Source organism: Pongo abelii, chromosome 16, assembly GCF_028885655.2.
Source record: "Pongo abelii isolate AG06213 chromosome 16, NHGRI_mPonAbe1-v2.0_pri, whole genome shotgun sequence".
Classification (NCBI taxonomy): Eukaryota; Metazoa; Chordata; class Mammalia; order Primates; family Hominidae; genus Pongo; species Pongo abelii.
Genome location: NC_072001.2, coordinates 97548294 through 97568771, shown reverse-complemented (window position 1 = coordinate 97568771; position 20478 = coordinate 97548294). Strand labels below are relative to the sequence as shown.

At 34.9% G+C, this 20478-nt stretch overlaps 1 protein-coding gene across 3 annotated transcripts in view; it reads right to left on the bottom strand.

Moving 5' to 3' along the window:
- Positions 1-20478, bottom strand: part of MCTP2 (multiple C2 and transmembrane domain containing 2) — a 254972-nt gene that overhangs the window by 36765 nt on the left and 197729 nt on the right. For 2 of the 3 annotated variants that reach the window (XM_002825867.6, XM_054531911.2), the window contains 2 exons: positions 3278-3400; positions 610-651 (listed from right to left, as the gene is read on the bottom strand). In XM_002825867.6, the coding sequence (XP_002825913.1) occupies positions 610-651; positions 3278-3400 (165 nt within the window). Of the gene's footprint in view, positions 1-609; positions 652-3277; positions 3401-16698; positions 16793-20478 lie in introns of those variants that run through there. The other variant, XR_008513796.2, reaches the window with a different exon arrangement.

Below are 20478 nucleotides of genomic sequence, written 5' to 3'. Positions count from 1 at the left end.
TCCCTCGCCCCAGATACCCACAAGTGAAGGGGACTGGAAGTCCATTAAGCTAGTAGCATCTCATTTGGCATTTCACTTGTTTCATTTTATTCCAGAAGGTTTGTCTGGAAGCGTAATGACAACAAAAGCAGCAGATTTGAGAGATTCTCCCAGGAGAAGGAAAAGGACAGATGTACACAGACATATAGCTGAAAACGCTGCCAGGAACAGCTGGGAAAATGACAGACGCGGAAGTGGGTGACCACCCCACAGAGTGCAGACATGAGCCTAAAGAAACAGCAATTTCACCTGATTTACTTTTGACTTCCTAGGCTACCTTTTACCTATAAAGGGGAAGGCTAATCTTGGCTTGCATCCAATGAAAGGCCTCCTATAGTTATGCTTTTTATAACATTTCAATTATTCCTTCTATTTTACCCTTCTCAACCTCATTCTTAAAAATCTTAAAAAGGGATATCCTTTTCAAAAGTTACAATAATATTACTATACTGGTTAACTCTATAATACAAAAAAAAAAAAAAAAAAAGAAAAGAGAGAGACTCAACCTGAAGGAATGCTATCTGTTGACAACACTAGTGTTTTTTTGTGTTCTTTCCTGAACATACGCACCTTGTCATCTTCATCCTCCTCGTCATCTATGTCTGTGCTCTCCTGAAAGGAAATCCCACAACGTGTTTATAAAAACATCAACCGAAATTAACAAATGCAAATTAAACTCAGACACATTTTAAAGCTTGCCTACAGACTTTAAGCATTTATATTTTTGAAATGCATTATAACCTCTTAAAAAAGAACTCTTTTCAAATTCAGGGACACTGTGGCAGGACTCTAAACAATACGCATAATCTACATAAAACTGTTGACTATAAATAAAGCTATTAGGCCAGTGCCCTTTGAAGGCATCCAGCTTTAAAAATGCATTGCTGAGTTGTACTTTCTGTAAACAGTGTTGTTCTTATTCTGACAAATGAACCAACTGCTACGTTAAGGCTGAGAATACCATACTCCACTAGTGCTAGGCTCATTGTTATAATGACTGCTCTCTCCCTTTGGGGCCATTACTGAAACATTAGACAGTACAAAATGCATTAGTCTGAATATAATCAATCTTAAGAATAAGTTACAGGTTTCTCTGTGGCATTATTATTTTGCCCTGGGTTTAGGGTTAGAAGAGGCAGGTGAGGGAAGGAAACTCAAGGCTCAGATCTGGACTTAAGGGTGCCTGGCTTTAGCTCAGGTGTCACAGCACCAGCTGTACTGCTAGCGGGCTTGTTTAGATGAATATAAAAATCTTGGCTATTTAATGGCCAGAGTTTGATCATAGCACTGCAACGTTTAAAAACTAATATCTGTTGGTACATAATCAAATAGGGTCAGTAGTTTGGAAAGAAAGCTCAGTGTTAGACAACAGGGTCTATTTTCAGCTTGCACACTTGCATTTCTGCTTAACCTTGCAAAGGTCAGGTACGCTGTTCAGATGTCACTGTTCCAATAGTAAAAAGAATTGTCAATATCATGCTCTTAAAAGGGAGTAACCCTAAAGTACCCAGAGAATACTCTGCTACATTCCATAAAACCACTGAGCAGCCATCAAGAAATTTCTTCAGGGCTGGTATAGCCCTACCTCCTAGAATTCTCACAAGATTCAGCTAGCAGTTTGTGTGGTACTCATGGGTCCTCTGGGGAACTAACCTATTCACAACTGGCAGCAAACATGTCTCATGAAAGCCAATGGATAAACAGGAAGGTAATGAAACAGGCTATGGGAGGAAAAAAATGCTATAATTAGGAGAAGTCTTTAGCTTGGGACATGGTTCCAGTAGTTTTTGCTTTGTGACTTTAGGCAAATCACTTCGTCCCTATGCACTGTAGTTTCATAAGACATAAAATGAAAATAGTTCTTGCCTCCCTCATAGTTGTGTTATCGAACTAAATTAGGTAATTATTTTCAATGTTTTATAAAGGCCTTATATGTACATAACACACTTATGTGCATATAGGTATACTAACACGCACATGTATGCCAGTATATGTACATGCTCTCACATACATGCACACATACGCACATACTATACACATATATACACAGTGGGCAATATAAAACCTGCATAAACATTGTAAAAATGTTAGTTGACAACATAGATATTAGAGATGTTTCTTTGTAAAAATTTCCATTATCTGTAACTCTGTGAAACCTAGTCCTTAAATGGATCTATTAAAGCCATTCATTTACTAGCTGGTTCTATTTTCTCACTGATATGTGTTCATGCCTATTGCATTAAATAATTAAAATCAAACAGAATAGAATTTTGAAATTGCCTGAGGTTTTTCCTCTTGCCACAATACTCGTTTTTCCCACCTTCCTTCCTAAGTGAAACCAGAAACCTCCCTTAAATCCATTATGAGGACATAAGGAAAAATAAAAACAGTCAGGATTTGATTGGCTCTTGGGAAACCAAATGTGAAGGTGATCCATCTAGAAAGGAAATTAATCAAGTCTTAGGACTTTAGATTTTTGTTTTAAAAACTTGGTTCTTGAATCTGGAATGCCTAGATTACATCATAAAAAAAAAAGCCTACAAACACAAGTTCCTGGCCACCTAGAGCAGAGCAGAAAAAGATCTTAACGGGGTGCAATGAGAGGGCCAGGGGCAGGAGAGTCAGAGTGGAAGTGAGATGAGTAGATGCGGAGAGATGTCTTTGAGAAAGGGTCTTGCTTTCTTCAACAGGACAGGAAGTTTGGGAATTTCCAGAGGAATGTGGGCACCTGCAAATAGATGGGTCGAAGCCCACCCACTCTCTGATTGCCCTGGAAGTTGACAAGCCTGTGGGAGTCTCCTGAGCCTTCAAGCCAGAGAGAACATTGAATAAGATGCCTTCATGGAAAGGCCGGAGTTAGCCCTGCAGAGCTCTCTGCATACCCAGCAATGGCCCACAGAGCCAGCAAAGGTTTCTCGCTAGTGATTGAGGAGGTTGTTCACAGGAACTCTACAGAGAGTCAGATGAGCACACAGACATGTGCTACCAGCATGGAAATGATAACCATGAACCAGAGGCTCCCCTCATGCAGGCCAAGATTCAGGAACATAAGATGCCACAGAAAGAAGACTCCAGATTATTCATGATAGAAGACCTCCACTGCAAAATGAGTGCCTTTGCAGGGCTGCTCCTTACATCTCAAACGAAACGGACTCGGGCCATGATTTGGTGGTGCTGGTAGTTTGTTGTTAACACATTTCTCGGCATTCAAATGTCAGAACTCCGAATCCTTGCTTACCTGGCTGTCCTGGATGCTGCTGACCTTGCCTTTCACAGGTCTGATGAAATTGTAGATAAAGATCAGCAATAATGCCAAGGGGATCATATATAGCTCAAAATTCCAGACAGTGATCAAAAATACCTGATTGAAAGACAAATAAGAATACACGACTGTTTGATAAAACACTAGGGGAGCAATCAAATTCCTACTCATTGACATAAGGAGATTCAATTGGACTCTTTCTAGTCACTTTCAGAAACGTTTCCAAACAGGTACACACACTCACAATGATCAACTCATTTTTAGAACTGGTAGTAGAGAAAGAGCTGGTTAGTGATGCTCTGGAATAGACAGATACACTGGGTTTACACATGGGTTTATAAAAGCCCATGGATTTTAGTGTGCCAGAATTTACGGAAAGTAGTATGGAAACGTCCAAGCTCACAAAGACGCAGGCCACAGGCCAAATTTTGCCAAAAGTGAGGTTTATTTGGACAGGAAAGAGCCATTACTTTTTCAGTTGGCTGCCAATATTGAAAAATCCAAATATTGCAGAGAAAGACTTTGGATTTCCAAACTTTTGTTAAAATGCTTAAAATCTACCAATTTTGACACTATATGGACACAAGAAAATGATTGGCTAGCATTGTCTACATCAGAAAAGGTATTCTCTTAGCTGCCCAATTTCTGTCAACCTCTGAAATTTGTGACTCCTCACATAGAAAGGCAAGTGAGAATTTGAGACTGAGTCCAACTGCCTATGCTACAATGGTTACTAGAGACATGAATGCAGGTAGATGGTTCTACCTCGAAGAAACACACTAATTGGGATAAATAAGGTGAGAACACCTTTTGATTATAACATGAGGCAGGAGTGAAATCTTGGGTAGATTACTTCAAAATTTGAGTCTCACTTTCTTTTCAAACTCACAGGTAGTCTAGAAGACGAAATAAGGTAATTTGTGGTTATCAGCTGTCTGTAAGTGCTTGAAAAAAACCACTGCTATAACATATCAACTTAGAAAGGGCAAATTACTGCATCTTAAATATGAAATCTTCCTTTCCAAAAGCAATACTGTTTCATTGCTAAAAACTTTTTCTAACATTTAAAAATTTTCTCTTTGTGATTATCATATATTGCTTTTATTTTTTGGTGCCCATTGTAAATAAAATCACTTCTTCCACTATGTTTTTCAAACTTGTCATTATTTACATATAAAAGCAAATAATTTACATATATATTTTTAACATTAGCAGCCTTACTGAATATTCTTTATTGTATCAAATAGTTTATTTCATTCCTGCGAGGTTTCTAAGAATATAGTCACATAATCTACAATTAAGGATCCTCTTCTGTTTCCTCTTTTCTATTTGTAATTTTTTTTCCTGCTTGATTTCATTACTCCTACAAAAAATTGTTAAACTGTTCAGAAGGACATCACTGTTTAATTCGTGGCTTTAATGAAAATACTTCTAGAGTGATAAATCATATCACATTAAGAACACACACACAAACCATTTTTAATACCAGAAAATTTACATATAGGTGATCATTATTCTTTATATCTTTGAAATGTTTTATAAATACTCTTTCATATCTGTTCTAAACCTAATAAAAACATGTTTTAAACAAAAATTTGTCCAGCAATTTTAACAGGGTATAATTTTTAAGATCAAGAATGGTTGGTAGCTAACCAACTGTTCTTTCAGTGTCTTCTGAGATAAGGATGGTTTTATCCTTTTCATTTAAAGACATAAATATGGTGAAGTATTGTATTTGTAATTTCATAATTTGAAGCAATCTTGTATTTCTGGGAGAAACTCCTTCACTGAGGTGAACCAGTATTGTTGTATTTTATTTTCTAACACTTCAAGAAGTTTTGCATAGACACTCATGTTCTTTTTGTCAACCTTCCTCAGTCCTATTCCTCTCATTTCCAAAGGCAACCTTGTCCTAAATTTGATGTGAATTTTTTCCACCTCAGGGCACCTTAGGTATATATTAGTAATAACAAAATAAAAATGTTCCTAGCGTTCTTTAAATATTTTAACCAATAGTATGTTTTATAGTTCTTTTCATGGTGTATGCATAAATCAAGTACATTTATTTTAACTAATATAGTTCCCATTCAAATGAATGCTCTGCAATTTGTCGACTATACTCCCTTATCAATGCAAACATGGGCTGAAATAGTGGTTTTACGTAATCAAATATATTAGTCTTTTACATTAGGATTTCTACCTTTAATGTTCAGTGTTCTACTTAAGAAATCATATTCTACCTTGAGTTAATACAGTTATTTCCTTGTGTTTTCTTCTAAAGATGACTGTGTATGATCTTTATTCTGTCTCAATTTTGTTGTCTTGGTTTTAATTTTTTTTTTAACTCAGGCAATCCAATATGAACTTTTTCCTTACAGCCATCTTTTACAGCTAAATTCCTGTAACGATCCCCATTTTTCTCGCTGATCTACATTGCTACTTCTGTCAATATACCAAGTTCCCACATGAGTGTATCTATTGTTTCTGAGCCCTCTCAGTTCTCCATTGATATATTTTCCTATATTTTACCAAGACCACATTTTTAAAACTATAATTTAGTAACCATACAATATCTGAGTGGACAAGTCTCTTATTACACACTCAAAATGATCTTGGATATTTTTTCACCCTTTACTCTTCCACATGTATTTCAGAATTAATTTATAAATTTCTATACAACTCAGAAAAATTAAGACTGAGATTGTCTTGATAATTTAAAGATAATTGGTGTCTTGATATTGACATTTCATAATGATTATTTCTCCATATTCAGAACTTTTTATGTATCTCAAAATATTTTATTAATTTCACCGTACTGATTTTCCATGTTTTATTTTTTTTAAGAAACTTGGAGTTTAACACTATTATAAATAGCAATGGAACAATTTTAAAGTTTATCATTTAATTGGTTAATGCTGGGTACAGAAACACTCATTTTTATATATTGTTCACATTCTTTCTGAGCCCTCTTATCAGCTGTAAGAGACTGCAAATATATTCTTTTGTAGATCTGATGTAGAAAATCATATCAACTGCAAATCATGACGATTTTCCTTCATGTTCTTCCATTCTATGGGTTACTTTCCTCCTAGTGCTAAACCTTTTTTTTTTTTTTTTTTTTTTTGATGTGTAACTGTGAAATTTTTGAAATACTTTTTGGATCAGTGAAAAAAATCAAACCACACTGATTTCCTCTAGCGTGGCTTGCTCCATCAACTTTCCTTTATTTAAAGTTTTATAATGTCAAATATATAATCTGTTCCTATAATTTTCTTCTTTTCAAATGTTCCTTTTTTTTATAAAATAAAACATAGCAAAAAGTAGAGCCAATAGTAATTTCTTTATTAGGTAAAGCTAGAGATTTTCCTATTTGTTACCTATTTCCCTTTCCCTATTGTTACGTTTTTTTGGGGATTAAGGGTTTTAACTGTATACTAAATGGTGGTTGTTTCTAAATGCCCGTCTACTGGGTAAATGGATTTTATTATTATTTTAAATTGCTAAATGTAACTTCAAGTAAGAAGAGGCTGACATAAAGCTATGGAGAAAAATCAGGACACATCATTTTAAATTTATTTTCTTCATTATAAAACTATATATGTCTTTGAAAAAATTACTTGAACAACCACCAATATTAAGGAGATGGTTGTTTTAGGTAAACACCTCATCTGCCATAGCATTGGCCTCTATCAGGAATACTTAAGCAATCCTAGAAATGTTTTACAACAAAAATTGAGTTAGTTATATTTAAATATCACATTCAAATAGCCTAAAACTCTTTTAGAGTGAGACCATAGAGCCTTTAGATATATTTTTTTAAATCAATGCATAATTCCCATTTCTATAGTAAAGAACTGATTTTCCAACAAACATATCTTTCAGGAAAAGCAAATATAAACCCCAGAAAAATATTTTTTGAGAAAAAAAGTCTAATTATCTAAGCATCTTCAAAGAAAGAAAGAGTTGTAACTTTGAAAGAAGGAATCAGATCTGCATAGACTTAATTAAAAATGTTTGTATCTTTGATCCAAGAGCAGCTTCAGTCACTCTGGTGGTACCAGTTGAATAAAACTCCAATGAAAAATTTACCGTTACTTCTGAATGGAGGATACAGGAATGCACTCAGGGACAACCAGAGCCACTGCAGAGTGCAGAGGTAAGCTGAAAGGAGAGTGTAAGCAAAGGTAAACCCCACATTCAGTACGTGAATGCCGCTAAAGTTGCTGGCATACATGCAGAGCACACTCAAGCAGTCTAAGATCAAAGCTATCACCCTAAGACATGTGACAAAGTTTGCGTTTTGAGTCTAATAAAATTAAATGCCCTAAAAAAAAAAACTTCTTTAGAAGAATATAGCATAATTTAGAGTCTCCACAACATAGAATTGCTGATGTCTAAGATACAATTCAAAATCACTCAACATACAAAGAGTCAAGAAAATGGAATCTGTTTTCAAGCAAGAGACAATCAAAAGATACCAACACCAAGGTGAACTCTATGTTGAAATTATCAGAAAAGAACTTTAAAACACCTATAAAAATTATGCTCGGTGAGGCAATGGAAAATAAACTCACCATGGGTAAAACAGTAAATATAAGCATAAAATGTAAAAATTAAAAAATAATTGCCCAACTAAAAAATACAACATTAAACATTTAAAAAAATCAATGGTTATTTTTAATAGCAAAATTAATAACGAAAAAGTCAGTGACTATAAAGATATCAAGAGAAATCATCAAATCTAAAAGACAGAAAATAATGGAAAAAAAACAGAAGGTCTGGAGACCATCAAAATTTCAAAAGTTCTAACGTGGGTATTTGGAATTTCAGAAAAAAAATAATGGGTAGAAAAATATTTAAAGAAGAATTGGCTGAATACTTTTCAAATCTAGGAAAAGATAAAATGTACAGATTAAAGAAGTCCAGAGGATCTCAAGAAGAGTAAATTTAAAGAAATCCAGTCTTGGGGATAAATAGCATCACCATATTTCTGGAAAATAAAGACAATAAGAAAATGTTGATAAAAGCTAGAGAGAAATGACATTATCATAAACACAACAATTTGAATCACCATAGATTTGTCACCAGAATCCATGGAGGCAAGGGGATAACAGCATTTTTGAAGTGCAAAACAAAAAGCAAAATCAAAAACTTTAGACTCAGAATTCTATATCCAGTAAAAATATCCTATAAGAATGAAAGTTAAAGATTTAGATATGAGAAAATTAAAAGAATTTTTTATCAGTAGACCTGCACATCAATAAATACTAAAGGAATTCTTCAAGGTGAGGAAAAATGATACCAGACGGAAATGCAAACTTCGGGAATTAAATGAGTATCAGAAGTGGTAGATACATAAGTAAATAGAAAATATTATTTCTTTTATTTTTTAGAATGCTTATAAATGTTTAAAGCAAAGCTTATAACATTATCCTGGTGAGATGTATAATGAATTTAGGTGTGATACACAGGAAAACTAATATAAAGGAGGTTAGAGGTAGATGGACATTTAGACTTAGATGACATGTAATTGTTTCTATGTTTTAGATGAAGTTGTACAATATTAAACTTAAATTGACTGTGAAAAGGGAAAAATATACACACATACACCTTAATACTCAGAGCAACTACATAAAAAAGGCAGGGAGGAATAAATTATAAAAGTAAATAGATAAATGGAAATCTGAAAGGCAAAAGAAGAGAAACAGAGGAGTAAGAGGTAAATATAAAATGATAATTAAAATCCAACAATACCAAAAATTACATTAAATATTAATGAAATAAAACACTATAAACAAAAAAGGCAGAGATAAAAATACAGTGAATAACTGTGGCAAACAAAAGATGAAGGAAAAAATGGCAAAATACAACCTAAAAGAACTGAACAATATATACATTGAATTATTTATCAAAAATGTCTTCACTAAGAAAAATTTAGGGGCAAATGGTTTCACTGTTAAATTCTATTCAACACTGAGAAAAAAAAGAGTATCATTTTGGAAAGAATACTTACCAACAATTTTATGAGGCCAGTATTACCCTAATATCAAAATCTGACAAAACTGTTACAAAGAAATAAAATTACAGACAAATGACCAAATATGAACTTTGATGCAAAAATCTTCAAGAAAATAGTAGTCAATTAAATCAAGAAATATATGAAACTAAATTATAACCAAGTAGAATATTTTCCAAGAATGAAAAATTGATTTCATATTCAAAAATCAATGTAATTCACAATATTGACAGAATAAAGGAGAACAGGTATGTGATTATTTCAATAGATACAGAAAAAGCATTCAACAAAAATTCAACACCCTTCTACTCTTAACAAATAATAATTGGAAGAAATTTCATCAATTTGTTAAAGGACATCTGTAAAAATTTTATAGTTACCATATTTGATCATACTTGGCAGGGGTTTATTGTACATAAATTATACCTTGAGAAGTTGATTAAAAAGACAAACACAAGTTAAAAAAGAAATGACTCATGCATGCAACCACATGAATCTTAAAAACACACTGAGTGGAAAAAGCCTTCTACAAAATAGTACCTACTGTTTGATTCCATTTATATCAAGTTCTAGAACAGACAAAATGATTTTACAATGGGGAAACTTGCATGCACCCCTTAAATTAGGAATAAGGCAAGGATGTCTGCTTTCACTACTTCTATTCAGTATTGAATGAAATGTTTTAGCCACTACAATGAAGTCAAACAATGAAACAAAAGGCGTAAGTATAAGAATAAAAAAAGTACAACTTTTTTTTAGCAGATGACATGATTTTTTAAATGTAGAAAATCCTAAGGAATCTACAAAGCAAATCTTAGAAATGACAACTAAATTCAGCAAAGTCCATGGTATAAAATTATTATTAAAATATCAAAATCATTTTCAGATATTAATACTAGCAGCAAAACATTAAAAAATAAAATTTTTTAATTTCCATTTATAGTAGCACCACAAAAGCAACACAGTATTTTGGAATAAAATTTATAAAACATGAGCAAGATATCCTCACTGGAAACTATGAAATATCATTAAGAAACATTACAGAATATGTAAATAAGAAAATAAATATGCCTAGTTCATGGAGTGGAAGATTTGGTATTGTTAAGGTGGCAGTTATTCGCAAATTGACCTACAGATTCAAGCAGTCCTTATTTTATAGAAATGGGCAACCTGATTCTAAACACTATATGAAAATGCAGGCTGGTTACACTGGCTCATGCCTGTAACCCTAGCACTTTGGGAGGCCAACACAGGTGGATCACCTGAAGTCAAGAGTTCAGGACCAGCTTAGCCAACATGGTGAAACCCTGTCTCTACTAAAAATAGAAAAATTAGCCAGGCATGGTGGCATGTGCCTGTAATCCCAGCTACTCGGGAGGCTAAGGCAGGAGAATCGCTTGAACCCGGGGAGCGGAGGTTGCAGTGAGCTGAGATCGCGCCACTTCACTCCTGCCTGGGTGAAAGAGCAAAACTGTATCAAAGAAAGAAAGAAAGAAAGAGAAAATGCAAATGGCATGCAATAGTCAAAGCAATTTTAGCAAATAACACACTAGCTGACTTCACAAGTTATTATGAAGCTGTAGCAAAGTAGTAGTAGTGTTGGTGAAAAGACAGACTTATACATAAATGGAATAGAAGATAGAGTCCAGAAACAGATCCACATAAAAGTGGTTGATTTTTAAGAAAGTTGCCAATGTAATTCAATGGAAAAAATGGTATTTTTTTTAAACACTGGCACTAGAACAACTGGATATATGTATGGAGAAAAAAAATCACCTACTCTTACCACATAACATACAAAATTTAACTCTAAATGGATTATATATCTAAATGTAAATTCTAGAATTTTAAGACTTCTAAGAAAAAAGGATAAGAGAAAAACTTGCCATCTTAGAGTGGGCAAAGATTTCTTAGGACACAAAAAATATAAAGAGTAATATAAAAATAGAAAAAAAAATAGGCTGGGAGTGGTGGCTCACCCCTGTAATCTCAGCACTTTGTGAGGCCAAGGTGGGAGGTCTGTTTGAAGCCAGGAGTTTGAGACCAGCCTGGGCAACATCACAAAAATGAGCTGGGTGTGATGGCATGTGCCTGCAAGTCTCAGCTACTTGGGAGGCTGAGGCAAAGAAATCACTCAAGCCTAGAGGCTAGAGGCTGCAGTGACCCATGATTGTACCACTGTACTCCAGCCTGGGTGACAGAGACAGCAACCCCCCACCACAAAAAAAAAAAAAAAAAAGACTTCATCAAAATTTAAAATATACTCCTTTTGCTCTTTGGAAGGAAATGAAAGGGCAAGTTGCAAAATGAAGAAAACATTTTCACTACATATACTGAAAGGGAACTTGTTTCCAGAAGATAAAAAATTATTACAATTTAATAAGACGACTCAATATAAATGGGCAAAATATTTGACCAAATCCTTCAAACACAAAAAAGCCATATTAATACCTACAAACACATATGAAGATATCCAACATGATTATGCATTAGGAAAACATAAATTAAAACCACTGTGAAATCTGATTTCACATGTATTAGAAGGGCTAAAATTTAAAACACTGGTAATATAAAGCGTTGACAAAAATGTGGAGCAACTGCAGCTCTCACACATCCGTGGTAAAAACACAAAATGGTACATCCAATTTGAAAAACTGTATGGCAGTTTCTCAAAACATTGAACGTATATTTACCATAATTCACAGCTTTTCTACTTCTGTATAATATGTCTCACAAAAGTCTTGTCCACAAATGTTCATAGCACAGCAGCATTATTCTAAATAACAAAACTGGAAATGGCCCAAATGTCAACAAAAAAGTGAATATATCCATACAGTAGAACAATACTCAGAAGCACAACAGAAAAATCACATATGTTAGGACCACTGCTTGAAGCTTGGTTTCTCTGGCACCAAGGAAACTGCTTACTCTACCATGCATGTCTTCCCAATATGTTCCATGACATAGGTGCAGCAGTGACCAGAAAGTGTAATTTCAAAAAAATTGCCTGAAATTTTCAGCTGCAAATATTTCTTCACTTTCCATCCTAAAATTTATCTGCAATAGTTTTTTATGAAAATATATACACGCTAAATCTCAGATAGGAGAAAGTGACTCATGAAAAGATTAATTTTTTCCTGAGGAAAACCCTAAAGATAAAAATACCTTCAAGAGTCCATGGTTCCAAGCTAACTGTGACTGAAGAACTCAGCTAGCATTGCCATAGACACTTGAACAAATCTAACAAATCCTCTATGTATTGTTTCTTTAAGTATGACACGAGAAGGATGTTACCTCATGTCACAAAAAAATTTATCATGTCTATCAGGTTTCATGATGAAATGGTGATGAAGTGGTCTGTAACCAATTAAGTAATCAACCAAGCCATTAACTATCTTGTAAACATCCAAGAGAATGCCTCTACTAAAAAGTAGTTAACTTCAGATACCAAGTTCAATGAATGACATGGCTGTTCCCCTAAATACTCTGGGATCTCCTCATTTGAAATTATCTTAAGATTCCGTCCTTTTGTCCTTCAAGAGTGAATTTGAGATTAGGAAACAGCCAAATCACAAGAAGCCGAGTCTCTGAATAATTCTCGAAAACATTGCTTTTGTTGAAACAAAGCAAAGTATGATTATAGAGATTAGAGTTTGCATCTTATGGCTTACACACTGTCCATGAAAGTAGTGTTTAAAAAAACTGAACAATGAAATCAAGAGCCTCATTTGAATAAATATATTTCATTATGGTTGTTCATACAAAATCATGGGTTGTTTTATACTTCTATTTTGTAAATAGCTAGGCATGCCACAGACATTTGGGAATCTAGCCAACATGGCCATTATTTAGAATAGAACTTTGACCCAACATTGGTCAAAGTAACCAGGTGATCTTAAATTGCTCTTCTGTTTTATAGTCACCTAAGATGACATAAGTACATTAAGTATATAATAATAAAATTAACTGTTCTTTTGTGGTAGAAAATCATAAGAGAATGCTATATGTTCTCTATATTTGTCATCATATAAACTTTCAGCTAATGAAAAATCTACTTTCTGTTGTGTTACCCATTCCTACACCACAAACCAAATGTAAGAAAAAGAATAGATAGGCCCAACTTCCACCTTCCTTGCCACCAACCCAAACTCTCCAACCTTACTAAACTCCTGGGTTAAAACTGAAACAAGAACAACATCCCAGGAAGTCCAAGGAAGGGCTAGTTGATTTCTTCTGGTGTAAGGTACTGCCAATTCAAAATCTAATGATTTTGTATGAATACTTAAGAGGGTTAGAAGCTGGTTCATCTGAAAAGTACTGAAGAAGATTCTAAATTTCTTTTAAAAACCACTGGAGTGGTCTTTGAGACAAGAAAATAAGCAAGGGCAGCAAACACACACAGACATAGACACTCTTTCAGAATATTGTGTACGTCAACTCATTTGTCATAATAAAGATAAAATCTAGATATTTGAAACAGCATATCTTTAATTGTACAATCTTTATGAATAATCATCCTATTGTATAGGGCATAATTTAGAGGGGGAAATCACATAAGTATGATTATTTTAGAATAAACATATTGGGTAAAGGTGAAACAAAGCTGTGTTAATTCTGTTCAAAAAAAATCCAGGGTTAAATTTTAAAAAAATTTGTAATTTGACCAGGTACACATTCATTTCTAAGGTAACAAATCAATAAGTAGACCCTTCTCAAGAAGTTGTAACTGCCTTTTTTTGTTAAAGCAGGAAAAACATGTCTTACATATCACTATACCAATGCAAAACAACAACAAAACACCGCTAGGTTTTATCATGTGCATCGAACTGATTAAAATATTCCATTTTTCCCTGGCCAACATTAAGACATCCAGACCTCATAATTTAACAGTTAAGACCTTTCATTAACTGGCTCAGACTTGGTTGTGTGTCATAATCCAACTGCACCATACATTCTAGGTTCCTAATCACACTGCACCATTTGCAAACCTTAAGATATAAAACGATGTTCAGGACTTTGCTTCTAAAAATACCTTTCTCTAATTTAGAAAGCTATTTTCTCAACTGCTTGACCATTTCTTCACTTATAATGTTCTATCCCTGGGCCATACAAACTAAATTCATCTTCCTGTCACTACTTTATTTCCTGGATAAATTTATTACTCATTTTTTCTTCAGTACTGATTTGTTAAACACCTACACTGATTTAGACACAAGAGTAAACAAAAACAAACCAAAAGCAGCCTTTATGTAGCTTAGATTGTATATGAGGATTGAAGATGAGATAGAAAAAATAAACTATATATATCAGGCGGTAAAAGATCCACCATGAGAAAACAAAACAGAGAAAAGGAAGGGAAGGAATATCAGGCAGTGGGGCTGGGTTTGTAATTACATGTAAGGTAATTAGGGAAGAAATCACTGAGAGGGCAATAAGTGAGCAAAAACTTTGGAGGAGGTGTGGCTATCTAGGTGAATGATGTTTCCAGGCAGAAGAAATAGCAAATGCAAAGGCCTAGAATCGGGAGTATGCCTTCTTCCGGTGTTTTGTTAATTTTTTTATTTTTCATTTTTAAGACGTAGTCTCGCTCTGTCACCCAGGCTGGAGTGCAGTGGCACAACCTCAGCTCACTTACTGCAACCTCCACCTCCCAGGTTCCAGTGATTGTCCTGCCTCAGCCTCCCAAGTAGCTGTGATTACAGGCGCCCACCACCATGCCCGGCTAATTTTTTTTCTGTTGTATTTTTAGTAGAGATAGGGTTTCACCATGTTGGCCAGGCTGGTTTTGAACTCCTGACCTCAAGTTATCTTCCCACCTCACCCTCCCAACATGCTAGGATTACAGGCATGAGTTACCATGCCCAGCCTTCCAATGTGTATGTGTGTGTGTGTGTGTGTGTGTGTGTGTGTGTGTGTGTGTGTGTTTTTAAAAAAAAGACAGCATGGACTCCTTGTGTCTGAGGCAGAGTGAGCAAGAATATTGGAAAGAGAAGTGAGGAAGGAACAGGAGTTGGCCACAAGGGGCCTGGTTGATGGCTGTAAGGTCCTTGCCTTTTATTCTAAGGGAGTTGCTAGACTGGCAAGAGGGCGGGAAGCAGAATAACATGATTTGACTCATATTTAAGAAGAATCACTGTGGTTGCATAATGAGAACAAATCATGAAGAGACAACACATATTTCATTTACAAAGCTATTGAAAAGACCAGGTTAGAGTTAATTGTGGCCTAGAATTAAGGTGATGGCAGTGGAATTAGTGAGAAGTGACCATGTTTTGACTAGTTAGAAAGTAGGGACAGAGGAGTTGCAAATAGTTTAGATGAGAAGATAAAAAGGGAATGATTGAGAATGATTTGAAGATTAAGAGCTTGAAAAACTTGGATGAATGGATTTGTCCATGCATTGAGACGAAGTCTGTAGGAAGAGCAGGTTTGGGGAGGGGAGTATGAGGTGCCAATTAGATGTCCACGTGGAGACACACAGTAAACCTTAGATATATGGTTTGGAATTCAGGGTAGAGGCTATGGTTAGATACATAAATTTGTGGATTATCAGACTCCAGATAGCATTTAAAGATATAAGACTGGATAACCTTAGCAGGGAAGCAACTAGAAAGAAATGGCCCAGAACTGATTTCTACGAAAGTCCAAATTTAGAGTTTGAGAAGATAGGGGGTCAGAAAAAGAGCCTGAGGAAATGCCAGAGACAAAGAGATACATTAGGAGATGGTTGTATTCTTGAAAATAGATAAAGTATTTTAAAGAGGATGGCCACAATATATTTATAAGTAAGATACTGAGATGTGGTCATTGGTGACTTGAAATGAGCAGTTTAGTAAAACGATGAGGCAAAAATTAGATAAGAGTGAGTTTAAGAGAATGGGGAAAATTGTAGACAGGAGACATAACTCTCTGAAAGGGTTTATTACAATGAAGAGCAGAGAAATATGGTGATAGCTGGAAGGGACTGTAGCAATAAATGAGGAGAGAGAGATAAATAAAATTATGAGGCAGGAGATGGGAAATAACAGTTGGAGCACTACTTTTGAATCAGTGATAAGGGTGGAATCCACTGTAAAATGGAGGGTTGGTCTTAGCAACAATTCAGGTCATCCATAGCTACAGAAGGAAAAGCAGATGACACAGGCATAGACGTCGGTAGGGGGATGGGGATAGATATAGAGGGGGTAGGGTAGCAGTAGAGGGGCACTTATGTCAATCATGGTCATTCTATGAGAGTGAGGATGAGGAAAAGAAGTATTAAAAGTTCAAGGCAGAAGAGAAGTTATGAAATAGTCTAGAAGAGTGAAAAGGAGAGTGGATTATAGAAGTGTAATACAATTGTCAGGATGCACTAAATATGTTTTTTTGGAGCCATGCTTACCTGAGGTTCTGTTAATCAAGTCTAATGAAAGTAGAGAACGCAAGGAAATTCTTTTAAAGATGGACTATGTGATCTGAGTTATTGGTGAGGAATGCTACAAAGGAGAGAAAATAAAATGTAAACACAATGGGTACACTAATTAACAGATTAAAAGCAGCTGAACAGAAAATTAGTGAACTGAGAGATAATTCCAGAGAAATTATTGAGGACACAGACCACAGAAACAAGGTTATAGATATACAAGTGAGGTTAAGACACATGGAAGGTAGAAATGAGAAGGTCTGATAGGTGTCTGGGGTGGAGAAAGGGGTTAAACAGAAAATGGAGAAAAAGCAATATATAAAGAAAAAATGCCTGAGGATTTTCCAGAAATGCTGAAAGATTAATATAGGAAGCCCCCCTTCCCCTAAAAATTCCTTGTCAGGATAAATTAAGAATAATCTATATCTAAAACTGTCATAGCAGAACTGAAAAAACAACTGGGGAAAAGAGGAACACTTAAAAGCAGCTAGAGAGAAAAAATAGTTCAACTACAAAGGAAAAGTAATTTGAGTGACTTTATTCCTCAAGGCAACAGGGAAAGCAAGACGACAGTAGAATAATTTAACATATATATTCTTTCAGTCTTTCAATTTAGAATCCTGTATGTCACAAATTATCTTTAAAGGAGAGTGAAGCAGAGACATTTTCAGAAAAACATGAGCTAGTACTGCTTCTCACCAGAAGACCCTCATGAACTTAAATATCAAAGATATACTTCAAACAGAAGGACAACTGCCCCAAGTATAAAGGCAAAATGCAAAAATGTATGGTGCTCAAAAACAATGGTAAATGTGCATGCCAGTGTAAATAAACATTGACTTACAAAAGTGAAGCATAATTTGTAATGAGACTGTCCAGAATTTAAATAGAGAAAAGCAAAAGCCTACAAATTGGGAGAGGTATGGTTTGATCTAAAGAATTCCTATACTATTGTTGTTAAGCTGGCATGTTAAGGGCAAGATAAACTTCAGCTTTTCAGTACGAAGGAGAAGATTTTTCTCAATATTCCTTTAAAAAAAAGCTGTGACATCTGCTTAATATACACGAACAAACAATTTGAAGATATCTGAGAATAATCAAGGCCTCTAGGACCTGAGGAGACAGGATCAAAAACAAATGCACTCCCTTAGTTTGCCACTGCTTCACGTCTTTCAGGGTTGGTTTGGCTCTGTGTCCCCACCCAAATCTCATCTCCACTTGTAATCCCCACGTGTCGGGGGAGGAGCCTGGCGGGAAGTGATTAAATCATGTGGGTGAACCTCTCCCTTGCTGTTCTCGTGATAGTGAGTGAGTTCTCATGAGATCTGGTTGTTAGAAAGTGTGTGGTACTTCTCTCTTCCTTGCTGTCTCTCTCCAGCCCCACCATGGTAAGACATGTTGCTTCCCCTTCGCCTTCCATCATGATTGTAAGTTTCCTGAGGCCTCCCAGCCACGCTTCCTGTTAAGTCTGCAGAAGTGTGAGTTCACTAAACCTCTTGTTTTCATAAATTACCCAGTCGCAGGTATGTCTTCATATCAGCGTGAGAATGGACTAATACACTTGTTTTTGTCAATTCACTGTGCAGAACACAGCAATCAACAGAGTACAAAGTACTAACATAGAGTTTGCTTCAATCTTAAAAATCTGGGGAGGCAAAAATTGGAGTGCATGCATGGTAACTGCAGCAGCTAGGACTTAAAAGACAAAAACATACAGGATAAAAAAAGAATAGCAGACAGTCAAGCTGGACATTCTACATTCATTTCTCCTTAAAACAGTTACTAATTCTTAAGCCATGCATGCTTAGGATGAAGGTTGAGACCAAGCAGAAAGTGGCTGCTAAAATCTTCTGGCAATGTCACAGAGTTGGGAGACAAAAATTAGAGGTGAGGGACTATTTAAAAAGAAGGGCCCCAGTAAATACTGCATGGTTTTGTTGAGAATCCAAAAAGGGCTAGGCATGGGGTAAAACTAGAAATAGATGAATCCTTAAGACGCCTGGAATCCTACAAAACTAGAAATAGATGAATCCTTAAGACGCCTGGAATCCTACCTTGGATCATCTCCATCTCTAATGGGATCAGAGTGACTTGCTATATTCTAAATGCCCACTCTATATCCTCTCTGGTAGAAGATAACATAGTCCACGCCCCCTTTAAAATGTTCTAATAAAAATAATCAGGTATAGACAGAAGGAAAAAACATGACCAAAAATCAAAAGAAAAAAGATAACCAGAACAAATGGGTGATTTAGATATTAGAGTTATAAGATATGGATTTTAAAATAATTATAATCCATATGTTCGTGAAAACAATACCAGCAGAGAACTGAGATCTGTAAGAACCAAATAAACACCTAGAACTTCATAAACAAAATGAAGAGCTCAATAAATGAATTTAATAGTGGAACAGATAAAGCAAAAGAGAGAATTTGTGATTTGGAGTAGGGAATTAAATTAATAATTTGGAGTATTAGTAGAAAATATCTACACTTCAAGTAGAGATAGATATGGTAAAACTAGAAATAGAATAAGAAGAAGTATGGCACACTGAGAAAGGTTTACTTTATATGTAAAATTTTGATATCCAGAAAGAGAGAGAAAAGAGAGACTAGGAAAAAGCTATAAGTGATACTGGATGAGAATCTTTCAAAATTTATAAAAGACGTGAAGTCATAAAGTTAAGGAATGCCAAATAGGATGACTAGAGAAACATACACACACATTCTCTCTCTCTCTCTCTCTGGCATCTCAGAGTAAAACTGAAAATAATCAATGGTCAAAAGCAAGTTTGAAAGGCAGGCACAGGAGTAAAAAAGACACTTTGCCTTCCATGGAGCAATAATAAAACTGACAATTGACATGTCCAAAAAATAGTAATAACCAGAAGAAAAATAATGAAACCGTTTGTATAAGATTTACCTAACCCATTAATGTTCGGTAAAACTTGCCTCTAAAGTTGCCTGAGCCTTAGGTTTAGCTTTCTGGGATGATATTAAATTATAGATTCAATTATTTCATGGATTTAGTACTGTTTAAGTCTCTTTTGCAACTTTGATAAGTTGTTGTATAAGCTTTATTCATTTCATGTAGTTTCAACATTTTAAGTTTAAAATTGGTCATAATATCCTGTTATGTTTAATCTCTGCCTCATCTGAATAATCTCCCCTTCCAATGCCTGTTTGTGTCTTTTCTCTTTGTACATTGAAAACGCTGAGAAAAGAATAATCAGTTCTCTTAAGTGTTTCAAAAAAATAACTTTTATTTTTGTTTTTTCTTTTGATTTTACACATGATTTTTGTGTTTTTTTTTTTTACTCCTGCTAATCAACTTGGTATCATTCTGCTGTTCTTTTTATAATGTATTGATTTTGAAAGTTAATAAGTTTGCCTCTGACTTACTTTCAATATTGGTCTTGTCTTGTCCTGTTTTTGTGGAACGCAAAAAGTGAATTCTACCTCTTATATGGAAGAGCAAAGAGCCGAGTTTTCTTACCAAGACATTCTTGAAGAAGAAAAGGAAATTGGGAAGAACTGTGCTAAACCTAAATATTTGTCTGATACTGGTACAGTAATAGACAAGAGACCAATGATGAAGCCAATCTACGTATGTAAACTTGATTTATGACTTCGTAGAAATTGCAGATCATTGAGAAAAGGAAGAATAGTCAATAAATGATACCAAGTCATTTGGATGCTACCCAGAACACAAAAATGAAATTAAAACACAAGTAGATTTAAAGATGTAATGTAAAATTTA